Source organism: Melitaea cinxia, chromosome 6 (assembly GCF_905220565.1).
Source record: "Melitaea cinxia chromosome 6, ilMelCinx1.1, whole genome shotgun sequence".
In the NCBI taxonomy this organism is placed as follows: Eukaryota; Metazoa; Arthropoda; class Insecta; order Lepidoptera; family Nymphalidae; genus Melitaea; species Melitaea cinxia.
The window spans coordinates 8577215-8591150 of NC_059399.1; the positions used below are offsets into that span (position 1 = coordinate 8577215).

At 46.2% G+C, this 13936-nt stretch overlaps 1 protein-coding gene across 1 annotated transcript in view; it reads right to left on the reverse strand.

Annotated features, from left to right (window-relative positions):
• Window positions 1-710: 710 nt before the first annotated feature.
• Window positions 711-13936, reverse strand: part of LOC123654556 (collagen alpha-5(IV) chain-like) — a 37889-nt gene continuing 24663 nt past the window's right edge. The window contains exons 10-25 of the mRNA XM_045590454.1: window positions 12397-13877; window positions 11967-12102; window positions 9812-9856; window positions 8676-8852; window positions 8346-8441; window positions 8096-8152; window positions 8048-8062; window positions 7328-7468; window positions 5679-5858; window positions 4896-5273; window positions 4311-4661; window positions 3915-4130; window positions 3456-3842; window positions 1773-3257; window positions 1539-1655; window positions 711-1450 (exon numbers count right to left, since the gene is read on the reverse strand). Coding sequence (XP_045446410.1) covers window positions 870-1450; window positions 1539-1655; window positions 1773-3257; window positions 3456-3842; window positions 3915-4130; window positions 4311-4661; window positions 4896-5273; window positions 5679-5858; window positions 7328-7468; window positions 8048-8062; window positions 8096-8152; window positions 8346-8441; window positions 8676-8852; window positions 9812-9856; window positions 11967-12102; window positions 12397-13877 — 5843 coding nt within the window. The 3' untranslated portion in view covers window positions 711-869. The remainder of the gene's footprint in view (window positions 1451-1538; window positions 1656-1772; window positions 3258-3455; window positions 3843-3914; window positions 4131-4310; window positions 4662-4895; window positions 5274-5678; window positions 5859-7327; window positions 7469-8047; window positions 8063-8095; window positions 8153-8345; window positions 8442-8675; window positions 8853-9811; window positions 9857-11966; window positions 12103-12396; window positions 13878-13936) is intronic.

Sequence of the window (13936 nt, forward strand, 5' to 3'; positions counted from 1 at the left end):
GTTTACAATTTGTCAATATAAAATAGAGATACCTATCATCAATATATCACTAATTTCTTACAATAATTATAAAGAAAAGCTCGATGCTGTAGTTCTATATTTAAAGACCCAAGCAATGTCACAAAGGTATGCTTTATTAAGTTTATACTTTTTAAGTTACGACATATTCAAGTCACGGCTATATATGCAAAGTCAGGAAAGTTATATTATGTTGTATTGACAGAACTCAAATTTACAATCGAGTTTTGAAATTACTTATAAACCTTACCTGTCGTAATTATTGTTTTAGTACGACAAAATTGTCTGTCTACGTACGTAAAAGCTTTATTTGTGTTTATCGGATACCTTCCGAAAAACGTATTCTTTCGTGTCATCAATTAATGGATGAATAGAAACGTTTTCTTAACGACTGTAATATTTGAAACAGACAATATATAGAAAGTGAGAACTAATAGTATCAATTCTTAAACCATGTTAAGGTTGCTAAACTCATTGAAAATTCAATAAGAAAGAAAAATGAAATAAGGAAATTTTATAATTAAGACTCCTATCATTATAATATTAATATTTATTGAGTCTTCAAATAAAAAAATAATTACATTCCATTTGCCATCAATTTTATATATGAATATTAAAATAAAAATATATTTTTGTTTCGTATAAAATACTAGTGTAAATATTACATACTGGTTTTATTTAAAAGCTTATCATGTTCATAACAACTTCATTAAATTATTTACTTATTTTCTGACGTTATCACCACAATTATTTTATCAACTACAAGTATTTTGAAATTGTCCAAGGTATTGTCGGACAGTTTCAAAATCACCATTAAATTAGAAAATTTTAACTAAATATACTACAATATTTTAAGCTTTCAACTCCTTTTTGTTGTTCTTCTTATCCTTAGTTACGTCATCAAGGACTCGAGCGTGAACAGCTATTCGTTTTAGGCTTCTTCTTGGTGGTTTTATTTCATTTTTTAATAAATTTTCAAGTTCTGGCAATGACTTAATTGCTTTTAAATCACTGAAATCCACACTACGTCCCCCATTTACTCTTCCAAAGTAACGATATACATCTTTGCTTGCTTGGCATTGAGCACAATTGTATGGTACTGATACTGCATTAGGGAAGTTCTGTTGTGCTGTTTGCATTTCGTTATTATTTCCTGGACAATTTGGAACAAACACAACTGGAATAAATCCAATTATACCGTATGGAGTATAAGCTTGATTATTGATATTTTGCTGATTTTGAGTTTGTGACATGCTGGTAGTAGTTGAATCGTTTTTGCTTGGATTTAAAAGGTAGCATGGACATGACCCGGGACTTGGAACGATGGGTAGTGGATAAGGTATAACATAAATAGGGAATGGTGGCATTTGACTTGTGGGTGGATAAACGGGAGGTTGTACTCCAGTTCCAGAAGGTTGGCCTTCGGAATCACCTCCTAAGTAAAGAAAATAAAAATCGTTAAATAAAAAACAAAAACACGCTTTTAACTACAAATCATCAATAAAAATGTTTATACGCACCGTTTATACCTGGCTGTCCTGGTTGTCCTTGTTGTCCCGGTCCTCCTGGCTGTCCTGGTTGGCCTGGGTATCCCGGCTGTCCAGGTTGTCCAGGTCCACCTGCCTGTCCTGGTTGTCCTTGTTGTCCCGGTCCACCTGGCTGTCCTGGTTGTCCTTGTTCTCCCGGTCCACCCGGCTGTCCTGTTTGTCCAGTTCCACCTGGCTGTCCTGGTTGTCCTTGTTGTCCCGATCCACCTGGCTGTCCTGGTTGACCTGGTCCACCTGGCTGTCCTGGTACTCCTGGTTGTCCCGGTCCACCTGGCTGTCCTGGTTGTCCTTGTTGTCCCGGTCCTCCTGGCTGTCCTGGTTGGCCTGGGTATCCCGGCTGTCCTGGTTGGCCTGGCTGTCCTGGTTGACCTGGGTATCCCGATTGTCCCGGTTGACCTGGGTATCCCGGCTGTCCTGGTTGGCCTGGGTGTCCTGGTTGTCCGGGTTGTCCAGGTCCACCTGGCTGTCCTGGTTGGCCTGGGTGTCCAGGTTGTCCGGGTTGTCCAGGTCCCCCTGGCTGTCCTGGTTGGCCTGGATATCCTGGTTGTCCAGGTTGGGGTGCGTTTCCTGGCTGTCCTGGTTGTCCTTGTTGTCCCGGTCCTCCTGGCTTTCCTGGTTGACCTGGGTATCCCGGCTGTCCTGGTTGACCTGGGTGTCCAGATTGTCCAGGTTGTCCAGGTCGCCCTGGCTGTCCTGGCTGGCCTGGGTATCCTGGTTGTCCTGGTTGGCCTGGGTATCCCGGCTGTCCTGGTTGACTTGGATATCCCGGCTGTCCTGGTTGTCCTTGTTGTCCCGGTCCTCCTGGCTTTCCTGGTTGACCTGGGTATCCCGGCTGTCCTGGCTGGCCTGGCTGTCCAGGTTGTCCGGGTTGTCCAGGTCGCCCTGGTTGTCCTGGTTGGCCTGGGTATCCTGGTTGTCCGGGTTGCGCTGGGTTTCCTGGCTGTCCTGGTTGTCCTTGTTGTCCCGTTCCTTCTGGTTTTCCGGGTTGACCTGGGTATCCCGGCTGTCCTGGTTGTCCTGGGTGTCCAGGTTGTCCGGGTTGTCCAGGTTCACCTGGCTGTCCTGGCTGGCCTGGGTATCCTGGTTGTCCTGGTTGGCCTGGGTATCCCGGCTGTCCTGGTTGGCCTGGGTATCCCGGCTGTCCTGGTTGGCCTGGGTATCCCGGCTGTCCTGGCTGGCCTGGGTAACCTGGTTGTCCGGGTTGGAGTGGGTTTCCTGGCTGTCCTGGTTGTCCTTGTTGTCCCGGTCCTCCTGGCTTTCCTGGTTGACCTGGGTATCCCGGCTGTCCTGGTTGGCCTGGGTGTCCAGGTTGTCCGGGTTGTCCAGGTCCACCTGCCTGTCCTGGTTGGCCTGGGTATCCCGGCTGTCCTGGTTGACCTGGGTATCCCGGCTGTCCTGGTTGGCTTGGGTATCCCGGCTGTCCTGGTTGGCTTGGGTATCCCGGCTGTCCTGGTTGGCTTGGGTATCCCGGTGTTCCTGGTTGGCCTGGGTATCCCGGCTGTCCTGGCTGGCCTGGGTATCCCGGTGTTCCTGGTTGGCCTGGGTATCCCGGCTGTCCTGGTTGGCCTGGCTGTCCAGGTTGTCCGGGTTGTCCAGGTCGCCCTGGCTGTCCTGGTTGGCCTGGGTATCCTGGTTGTCCGGGTTGTCCAGGTCCCCCTTGCTGTCCTGGTTGACCAGGGTATCCAGGCTGTCCTGGTTGGCTTGGGTATCCCGGCTGTCCTGGTTGGCTTGGGTATCCCGGTGTTCCTGGTTGGCCTGGGTATCCCGGCTGTCCTGGCTGGCCTGGGTATCCCGGTGTTCCTGGTTGGCCTGGGTATCCTGGTTGTCCGGGTTGGGCTGGGTTTCCTGGTTGTCCTTGTTGTCCCGGTCCTCCTGGCTTTCCGGGTTGACCTGGGTATCCCGGTTGTCCTGGTTGGCCTGGGTATCCCGGCTGTCCTGGCTGGCCTGGGTAACCTGGTTGTCCGGGTTGGGCTGGGTTTCCTGGCTGTCCTGGTTGTCCTTGTTGTCCCGGTCCTCCTGGCTTTCCGGGTTGACCTGGGTATCCCGGCTGTCCTGGTTGGCCTGGCTGTCCAGGTTGTCCGGGTTGTCCAGGTCGCCCTGGCTGTCCTGGTTGGCCTGGGTATCCTGGTTGTCCAGGTCCCCCTGGCTGTCCTGGTTGACCTGGGTATCCAGGCTGTCCTGGTTGGCTTGGGTATCCCGGTGTTCCTGGTTGGCCTGGGTATCCCGGCTGTCCTGGCTGGCCTGGGTATCCCGGTGTTCCTGGTTGGCCTGGGTATCCTGGTTGTCCGGGTTGGGCTGGGTTTCCTGGTTGTCCTTGTTGTCCCGGTCCTCCTGGCTTTCCGGGTTGACCTGGGTATCCCGGTTGTCCTGGCTGGCCTGGGTATCCTGGTTGTCCAGGTCCACCTGGCTGTCCTGGTTGGCCTGGGTATCCCGGTTGTCCTGGCTGGCCTGGGTATCCTGGTTGTCCAGGTCCACCTGGTTGTCCTGGTTGGCCTGGGTATCCCGGCTGTCCTGGCTGGCCTGGGTAACCTGGTTTTCCGGGTTGGGCTGGGTTTCCTGGCTGTCCTGGTTGTCCTTGTTGTCCCGGTCCTCCTGGCTTTTCTGGTTGACCTGGGTATCCCGGCTGTCCTGGTTGGCCTGGCTGTCCAGGTTGTCCGGGTTGTCCAGGTCGCCCTGGCTGTCCTGGTTGGCCTGGGTATCCTGGTTGTCCGGGTTGTCCAGATCCCCCTTGCTGTCCTGGTTTACCTGGGTATCCTGGTTGTCCGGGTTGGCCTGGGTGTCCAGGTTGTCCCGGTTGTTCAGGTTCACCTGGCTGTCCTGGTTGCCCTGGGTATCCTGGTGTTCCTGGTTGGCCTGGGTATCCCGGCTGTCCTGGCTGGCCTGGGTATCCTGGTTGTCCAGGTTGTCCAGGTCCACCCGGCTGTCCTGGCTGGCCTGGGTATCCTGGTTGTCCGGGTTGGGCTGGATTTCCTGGCTGTCCTGGTTGTCCTTGTTGTCCCGGTCTTCCTGGCTTTCCGGGTTGACCTGGGTATCCAGGCTGTCCTGGTTGGCCTGGGTGTCCAGGTTGTCCGGGTTGTCCAGGTTCACCTGGCTGTCCTGGTTGCCCTGGGTATCCCGGTGTTCCTGGTTGGCCCGGGTATCCCGGCTGTCCTGGTTGACCTGGGTATCCTGGTTGTCCAGGTTGTCCAGGTCCACCTGGCTGTCCTGGTTGGCCTGGGTATCCCGGTGTTCCTGGTTGGCCTGGGTATCCTGGTTGTCCGGGTTGGGCTGGGTTTCCTGGCTGTCCTGGTTGTCCTTGTTGTCCCGGTCCTCCTGGCTTTCCGGGTTGACCTGGGTATCCAGGCTGTCCTGGTTGGCCTGGGTGTCCAGGTTGTCCGGGTTGGCCAGGTTCACCTGGCTGTCCTGGTTGCCCTGGGTATCCCGGTGTTCCTGGTTGGCCCGGGTATCCCGGCTGTCCTGGTTGACCTGGGTATCCTGGTTGTCCAGGTTGTCCTTGTTGTCCCGGTCCTCCTGGCTTTCCGGGTTGACCTGGGTATCCAGGCTGTCCTGGTTGGCCTGGGTGTCCAGGTTGTCCGGGTTGTCCAGGTTCACCTGGCTGTCCTGGTTGCCCTGGGTATCCCGGTGTTCCTGGTTGGCCCGGGTATCCCGGCTGTCCTGGTTGACCTGGGTATCCTGGTTGTCCAGGTTGTCCAGGTCCACCTGGCTGTCCTGGTTGGCCTGGGTATCCCGGTGTTCCTGGTTGGCCTGGGTATCCTGGTTGTCCGGGTTGGGCTGGGTTTCCTGGCTTTCCTGGTTGTCCTTGTTGTCCTGGTCCTCCTGGCTTTCCGGGTTGACCTGGGTATCCCGGCTGTCCTGGCTGGCCTGGGTATCCTGGTTGTCCAGGTTGTCCAGGTCCACCTGGCTGTCCTGGTTGGCCTGGGTATCCCGGTGTTCCTGGCTGGCCTGGGTATCCTGGTTGTCCAGGTTGTCCAGGTCCACCTGGCTGTCCTGGTTGGCCTGGGTACCCTGGCTGTCCTGGCTGGCCTGGGTAACCTGGTTGTCCAGGTTGGGCTGGGTTTCCTGGCTGTCCTGGTTGTCCTTGTTGTCCCGGTCCTCCTGGCTTTCCGGGTTGACCTGGGTATCCCGGCTGTCCTGGTTGGCCTGGGTGTCCAGGTTGTCCGGGTTGTCCAGGTTCACCTGGCTGTCCTGGTTGCCCTGGGTATCCCGGTGTTCCTGGTTGGCCCGGGTATCCCGGCTGTCCTGGTTGACCTGGGTATCCTGGTTGTCCAGGTTGTCCAGGTCCACCTGGCTGTCCTGGTTGGCCTGGGTATCCCGGTGTTCCTGGTTGGCCTGGGTATCCTGGTTGTCCGGGTTGGGCTGGGTTTCCTGGCTGTCCTGGTTGTCCTTGTTGTCCTGGTCCTCCTGGCTTTCCGGGTTGACCTGGGTATCCCGGCTGTCCTGGCTGGCCTGGGTATCCTGGTTGTCCAGGTTGTCCAGGTCCACCTGGCTGTCCTGGTTGGCCTGGGTACCCTGGCTGTCCTGGCTGGCCTGGGTAACCTGGTTGTCCAGGTTGGGCTGGGTTTCCTGGCTGTCCTGGTTGTCCTTGTTGTCCAGGTCCTCCTGGCTTTCCGGGTTGACCTGGGTATCCCGGCTGTCCTGGTTGGCCTGGGTGTCCAGGTTGTCCGGGTTGTCCAGGTTCACCTGGCTGTCCTGGTTGCCCTGGGTATCCCGGTGTTCCTGGTTGGCCTGGGTATCCCGGCTGTCCTGGCTGACCTGGGTATCCTGGTTGTCCGGGTTGGGCTGGGTTTCCTGGCTGTCCTGGTTGTCCTTGTTGTCCCGGTACTCCTGGTTTTCCGGGTTGACCTGGGTATCCCGGCTGTCCAGGTTGACCTGGGTATCCCGGCTGTCCTGGTTTACCTGGGTATCCCGGCTGTCCCGGTCCTCCCGGCTGTCCTGGTAGTCCTGGTTGTCCCGGTCCTCCTGGCTGTCCTGGTTGGCCTGGGTATCCCGGTGTTCCTGGTTGGCCTGGGTATCCCGGTTGTCCTGGTTGGCCTGGGTATCCTGGTTTTCCGGGTTGGGCTGGGTTTCCTGGCTGTCCTGGTTGTCCTTGTTGTCCCGGTCCTCCTGGCTTTCCTGGTTGTCCTGGGTATCCCGGCTGTCCTGGTTGGCCTGCGTGTCCAGGTTGTCCGGGTTGTCCAGGTCCACCTGGCTGTCCTGGTTGTCCGGGTTGTCCAAGTCCACCTGGCTGTCCTGTTTGTCCTGGTTGGCCTGGTCCACCTGGCTGTCCTGGTTGTCCGGGTTGTCCAAGTCCACCTGGCTGTCCTGTTTGTCCTGGTTGGCCTGGTCCACCTGGCTGTCCTGGTTGTCCTTGTTGTCCTAGTCCCCCCGGCTGTCCTGGTTGGCCTGGATAAAATATAAGTTTGAACATTAAACAAAAGAGTACAGTACATGCGTGTGTGTATCAAATACATGGTAGGTGTGATGTTTTTTTTGTTTTAATGTGTTTTTTGCATAATTAAAAAAATATTAACTTTCTGTACTCCTATATACCTATATATATTTCTTTCTTTCTTTAAAAAATGTATAAAATAAATGGAAGCTTACTATTAATCTTAAGATTACTGAATTCTATTAGTATGAGAAAATGTGATTTATAATGTCATCTTTGGTATCGTTTGGTTGGTGGTTATGGTTAATCAAAATATTCTACCCACGTTTTTTAGTTTCAGAGATTTCGTATCTTATTTCGTATTTAAAATCCGAACCTTGTATTCCTGATCCACTTGGTTTAGTGGGCCCTCCAGGTCCACCTGGGCCACCTGGCCCACCTGGTCCGCCCGGTCCACCTGGTCCACCAGGTGATCCTGGGGAACCTGGAGTGCCAGGTTTGCTAGGGTAGTAACTTCCAGGGCCATTTACACCACCTTCAGAAATTGAATCCTAATTAATACTTCTACGATTAACTTCTCGTGACTGTGTCCGATTACAATTTGATGAAGTAGTGGTTTTTGTGGCTAGTACTTTAATATTATTACTCTTGGCATAATACATTTTAGTCTTTAATAAAGATAGAGATATATCGTCAGGCATATGGTGTAGCGTTTGTCAAGCTTAATTAGCAAATTATATTTACGTGTTAAGAGGTACAGTGAAGCTCATTTTTCTTTACACAAAGAATGATTATATACAATATACAGATATGTTAATTCATTTAATAAAATTAAATCATTCACGTATCAAAATTTTAGTGTATTAGCAAAGTCAATCGCTTAACAAAAAAGTTTCTTGTACAATATGTTCGTGTTATCGACATAAATCAATTAATGTTTTTTTTTTGTTAATAGGTATCGATTATTTTAAATTGTCTTTATAGTAATAAAGAATGCAAAAATAAAAATAATTAATTTAGAGAAGTAGTTCAGAAGTTATGCGCATACATTAATTTCAGTGGCTTATTTTTTTAAGGACATTAATGGTCTCATTTGTACAAGAAAAAAAAATACCTGGTCCACTCGGTCCTTGGCCTCCTGGTTGTACCGGATAGTAACCACCTCCTGGTCCAGTGGGTCCACCTGGACCACCTGGTCCGCCTGGACCACCTGGTCCACCTTTAGAACCCAAATAATAATTTGTCTATACTATTTGACCAGTAAATGTAATTTAGTAAATAAATAGATTTATATTATACGTTAAAAGGTTCCAGAATATTTTTTCAAGAATTGAATTTTTAAGCTTTTTTTTGAGAAATGAAATTTTACGTGCAAAAATTATTTAGTCGAACATAATATGAATTGTTTATACCTGGACTGCCAGGTGTACCTGGAGTTCCTGGAGTCCCCGGGGAACCCGGAGTACTAGGGTAATAACTACCGCTAGGTCCGCTTGGCCCAAGTGGACCTGCGTAAAATGTATAAATTTAAATGTAGAATCATCACCCTAAGATAATAAGGCACAATAATGATATAATTTTAAGAATAATGGCAGATGTTTGAAAGTACGTTATTAATATTTTACTCTACAGAGTATAAATAAATACCAAAAATAGATCTCAAAACGTAGGCCAAATTAAATAAGCTAAATATTCTTGATAATAGAAATAGTTCAGTAATATGTTTGATAAAAAATATTTACCTTGTCCTCCAGTCTGACCCGGATAATTACCACCAGAACCGTGACTACCAGGGCCTCCGGGGCCACCCGGACCTCCGGGACCACCCGGACCTCCAGGGCTACCGGGAGAACCTGGAGTACCAGGGCTGCCAGGAGATCCAGGACTACCTGGGGTACCGGGATAGTGACCACCTGGCCCTAAAACAGATTATAATGGTATGTAAATATATTTATTATTTTGTATTATTTACGCTGATGTAGGAGTGCTTGTGCCGTATACCTTAACACCGGCGGTCGCGGGTTCGATTCCGACACGGTATGGACATTTGTAGTCATATAAATATTTGTTTTCCGCCTGAGTGTATGTCCTTATAAATCTATCCACCGTGACTCGGTAAGCACGTTAAGCTATCAGTCCCAGTTGTTATCATAGATAAAAAATATATCCACCAAGCAGCAATAAAGCAGCATGCTAGGGGTATTACGGGTTGAATCATCATGATTTGTTATTTTTTATTTTATTTTATTTATTTATTTTCAGTGGAAACAAACAGTATACAATAATTTTTACAAATTAGCACATATTTTCAAAATCATCACCAGAACAGTTTCCAACGACTAATAACACATAACAAGTACGTTGCGTAGATGCGCCACAAAACAGAGCAAACTTACATGAATCAATGAGATTAAAGAGAGTGTGAAACTATCCAATTTACAGATTACATCAAAAATACCACAAATAAAACAATTGTGTCGATCAATAAGAATGTCAACTGAAATTTAAAATCTAAATTAAAAATGATAAAAAGTTATAGTAATAATTATAATTATAATTTTAAATCATTTTAAATACGATTACCTTTAGACAAAATATCCCTAATATGAGAATTAAATATGGTCAATGAAAGATTAAATATATTACAGTCCAGAAACAACTTGTTGTACCTATCACAACTTCTATTGATAAATAAATTTCGTGCAAAATTAGTTCTGGTTGCAGGAACGCAGAATGTTAAATACATTCTTCTTCTCCTTGTTTAGGGATAATGGCAATAAGTTAAATACAATCAGACCACCTAATTTTCTCCTGTCAGCCACTTTGATTCAAAAGACGATAACATATTTTAACTCTCAGAGAATTATATTATACTTACATGATCCACCTTGACCTCCTGGGCCGCTAGGTCCACTTGATCCACCTGTTCGAAATATTATTTTTAGTTTCACTAAGCCTCAACTATAATAATAATAATAATAATAATAATAATAATAATAATAATAATAATAATAATAATAAAAGCCGTGTGGTTCCCGGCAGAGTAGAATAGGACCACCCCTTCCTACGCCTAGGGTGTCGTAAAAGGCGACTAAGGGCAACAAAAGCTGCATAACACCCGCGCAGCCTCCTTGGAGAGCGTGAGTGCCTCTCCAAGTGAGTATATTAGCACTCAAAAAAATACAATGATGGAGGAAGATTTAGAAAGGCGCATGGGGCCGCTGCCTGGGGGACGCCAGGGCGCGTCTGGAGCTGGCGCTGGACGTGGCAGCATGCGGGCCGCCAGCCAACCCCGCCGATCGGCACCACCACCTGACCGGTCGGGTTATCCACCATCCCCACCAGTTGGCTTGGCGACGACGGAGCCCCAAGGGACTCAGCATTCGTTGCCCGCCGCTGGTGGAGTACGTCGCATGAGATGGACACCGAAAATGAACGAGAGTGTCATGCGTGCGTACTATAGGGCTGTAGGACGTGAAACCGGGCGGACTGGCTACCGGGCAGTAATGCACCGCGAGTTGCAGAAGGCGGTGTTACTTGACTCGGCTAGGATTGTCCGCCGGTTTCTCAGCCTACAGCCCTAACCCCCGGCCGTTTGATCTCCCTGCCGGGGCGTATTCCTCCACCCGCTTATATTTATATATGTAAGTATAAGTAAATTTACTATATTATTTATATAAGTAGTTATTATAATATATGTATCTATTATGTATCTATTATATATTGGGCGGGCGGAGTGACATTCAGGAAAATAATAATAATAATAAATTTATTTGTGAAAACACACTGCATCAGGTTAAAATGATATAAAAAGAAAAACACATTGCACATAATTTACAACAAGGACAAGGAAATACAAAGAGGATGCAAACGTACAACAAAACAAAAAAAGAGATACAATATAAACTTATCGATTAAAAGTATTTAACTAAGACATTTTTTATATAAGTTCGCAGCATGTCTCACAAAAAGGTGTGACCTCAGTTTAAGTTAGGACTGTTAGTCCTAACACTGGTTTACAGGACCACCCTAAGTTTTGTAATTAATTTTCATTTTGGCGGCATTCTGATAGATATATACATACACATGGATACATACATAGAAATCTATGGATTATATAAAATATTGCAAAACAATACATACTAATAAAGGAAAAGACTGCGATATGGACAACACAAAAAAGTACATTAAATAAATTGAAAAGTATAATAAATAAATTGAAATAATAATAACATGATAAATATATACACATAAACCTACTTGCTTATTATATAAACACATAATTATAAATGGATATATATGGGATTTATTAGGTTATATAGAAATACTGGCACCACAAGGAAAACACCTCCAGAATAAAATACTTATTATAGAAATGAGATAGATAGTTAACTAAACAGTATACTCGCATAAACATTAAAAAAAAAAAAGAGAAAAAAAAATAATTAAAAATTCACAGCTACAAAGAAAAAAAAACTAATTTTTCTTTTGTAATTCTAATAAATACTTTTTATATTGACGCTTGAAGCTGGCTTTAGTACGAAGGTCACGCAGAGGAGGAGGAAGGTTGTTCCAGCACTTGGTTGCTGCGTATTTAAAGCCACCCCTAAATGCTGCCGTGTGGTGAACCGGCATAGACAGTGCGCAGCGAGTAGATCGTGTAAAATGTGTGGTGTTAATGTTTCTTGTCCATTCCAACCTCTCAAATAAATAGACAGGTACACCGTGTTTAATTATGCCAAACAGCATTGTGGCAAGATGTAATTGCCTACGACTTTCCATTTTTAATATAGATGCCCGATTTATGAAAGGAGTAACGTGATCCCGCCGCGGTATCTGAAAACAATAACGTGCACAGGCGTTTTGAACGCGTTGAATCGATCTTTTAGTGCGCTCTAATAGCCTTGGACCTATAACGGCATCGACGTAATTAAACTGAGAGAGGACCAAAGCTTCACATAGTCTAATGCGTAGTTCTTCACTCAGTGACTTCCTAATACGATACATAACTTTCAAACGGAAAAAACAATTACGTACTAACTTTAAAACATGTTTTTCGAACCGTAGATTCTCATCCATTAGAAGCCCTAAATTACGAGCTTCTGATACTCTGTCGATTTTGCAGCCATTAACAGCAATCAGTGGATCAAAGTCCTGGACTTGCTGTACCTGCTTTCGCGTACCGATAATCATATACTTCGTTTTATTGGGGTTCAAAACCAAAGCATTTGACTTGGCCCAGTCAAAAATCCTATCCAGATCACTGTTGATTTTACCCACCGAGGGTGCAACGTCATGGGATCGAAAAGAAAAATAAATCTGAATGTCATCGGCATAAATATGAAATTTACAATTTTGTATGCACCTAGTAACGTCGGCAGAGTAAATGCTAAACAAGATTGACCCCAGTATGGAACCCTGAGGTACTCCTCTTTTAACTGGGCTACGCCGTGAGGAAATCACATTTCCCTCCTCTGTTTTTATTTCTACAACTTGGTATCTATCTTGTAGATAGCTGGTAAACCACAGAACAGCGGACTCATCCAATCCGTAAAATCGGAGTTTTGCTAAAAGTAAGTTAATATGAATAGCATCAAATGCTCGAGAGAAATCAAGAAATACTATAATAGTAACATTTCCTCTATCTTGGGCATGAAGTATGTCATCGATCACACCCACAAGAGCGGTCGTAGTGCTGTGGTGCTTCCTAAAACCTGACTGCATTACGGGTAGAATGCTCCTACTTTCTACGTATTCAGTGAGTTGCTTACAGACAATTTTTTCCAAGATTTTTGAGGGACACGACAATATACTTATTGGACGTAGATCTTTAAATTCCGAAGGGTGGGAAGTTTTAGGAATAGGACGCACCACAGCATCACGCCACATCTCGGGGAATGTTGAGGATAAGATGCTTCTATTAACTAAGTTGGTAAAAGAGTTTAGTGTGTACGGAATAGATAAGAGTAGCATATCCAATGAAATGCCATCCACGCCGACGGCGTTAGAACGCAGTTCCCGAACAATGGTGGCAACCTCTTCCTCCGTCACAACATGGAATCTAAAAGTACTTGACGAATCATATTTGTTTTTAAGATAATACTCAATATATGAAGAATCTACTATATTATCACCTGGAGCGTTCATAAAATGTTTATTCAACTTCTCCGCATCACGCAAATTTATAGGAAGGGGCACATCAGTATTTTTAAAGTTTACATTTTCTTTAATGTGTTTCCACATGGTTCTAGGGTTTTGTATGTTGGAGCAAATATACTTTTTTAGATAGGCTTCTTTTTCGGCGTTGATGGCCTGCGCTACGAGATTCTTAAGTTCCTTGTAGTAGTTTAGCTTGGACGGACTCTTAGATGAACGGGCCTCCCGATGGGCCTTATCGCGATGTTTCATCATTATACGAATATTATAAGTTATCCAAGGGTAGCTCTTTTCCTTAATGGTAACCTTTTTTTTGGGGACAAGACAGTCAAAAACTCTAAGCAAATTAGAGGAGATATATTTGGCTGTTTCATTAATATTCACCCCATCATTCATAGCACTCCAATTGACTGATTCCATGTAATTTTCAAAAAGTGATAAATCTATGTCTTTAATAGGCCTATAACACAAAGTTTTCGGGCGCTTTTTTATCTTGGGCATATCCAGCTCACACACGACTAACGCATGGTCACTGAGTGAAGGCAAATGATCAACCCATACTCGTGTCACGCTTGCATCAGTGCAAACGAGATCGAGCAAGGTGTTTACATGAGCGGAGAAATGTGTGGGCTCAGTGACGATCTGCTGAAGGCCGAAGCTGGACAAGAGATCATTGAGTAATAACGTGTTACCCTCTCTAGCGTTCAGTACGTTAATATTGAAGTCGCCGAGAAGGATGATATGATCATGCCATGAAAACGAACTGATTGACTCACTCAGTGCGTTAACTAATGTTATAACCTAACTTAATTTGACTATAAACATAAATAGAAGCTTTCAATATATA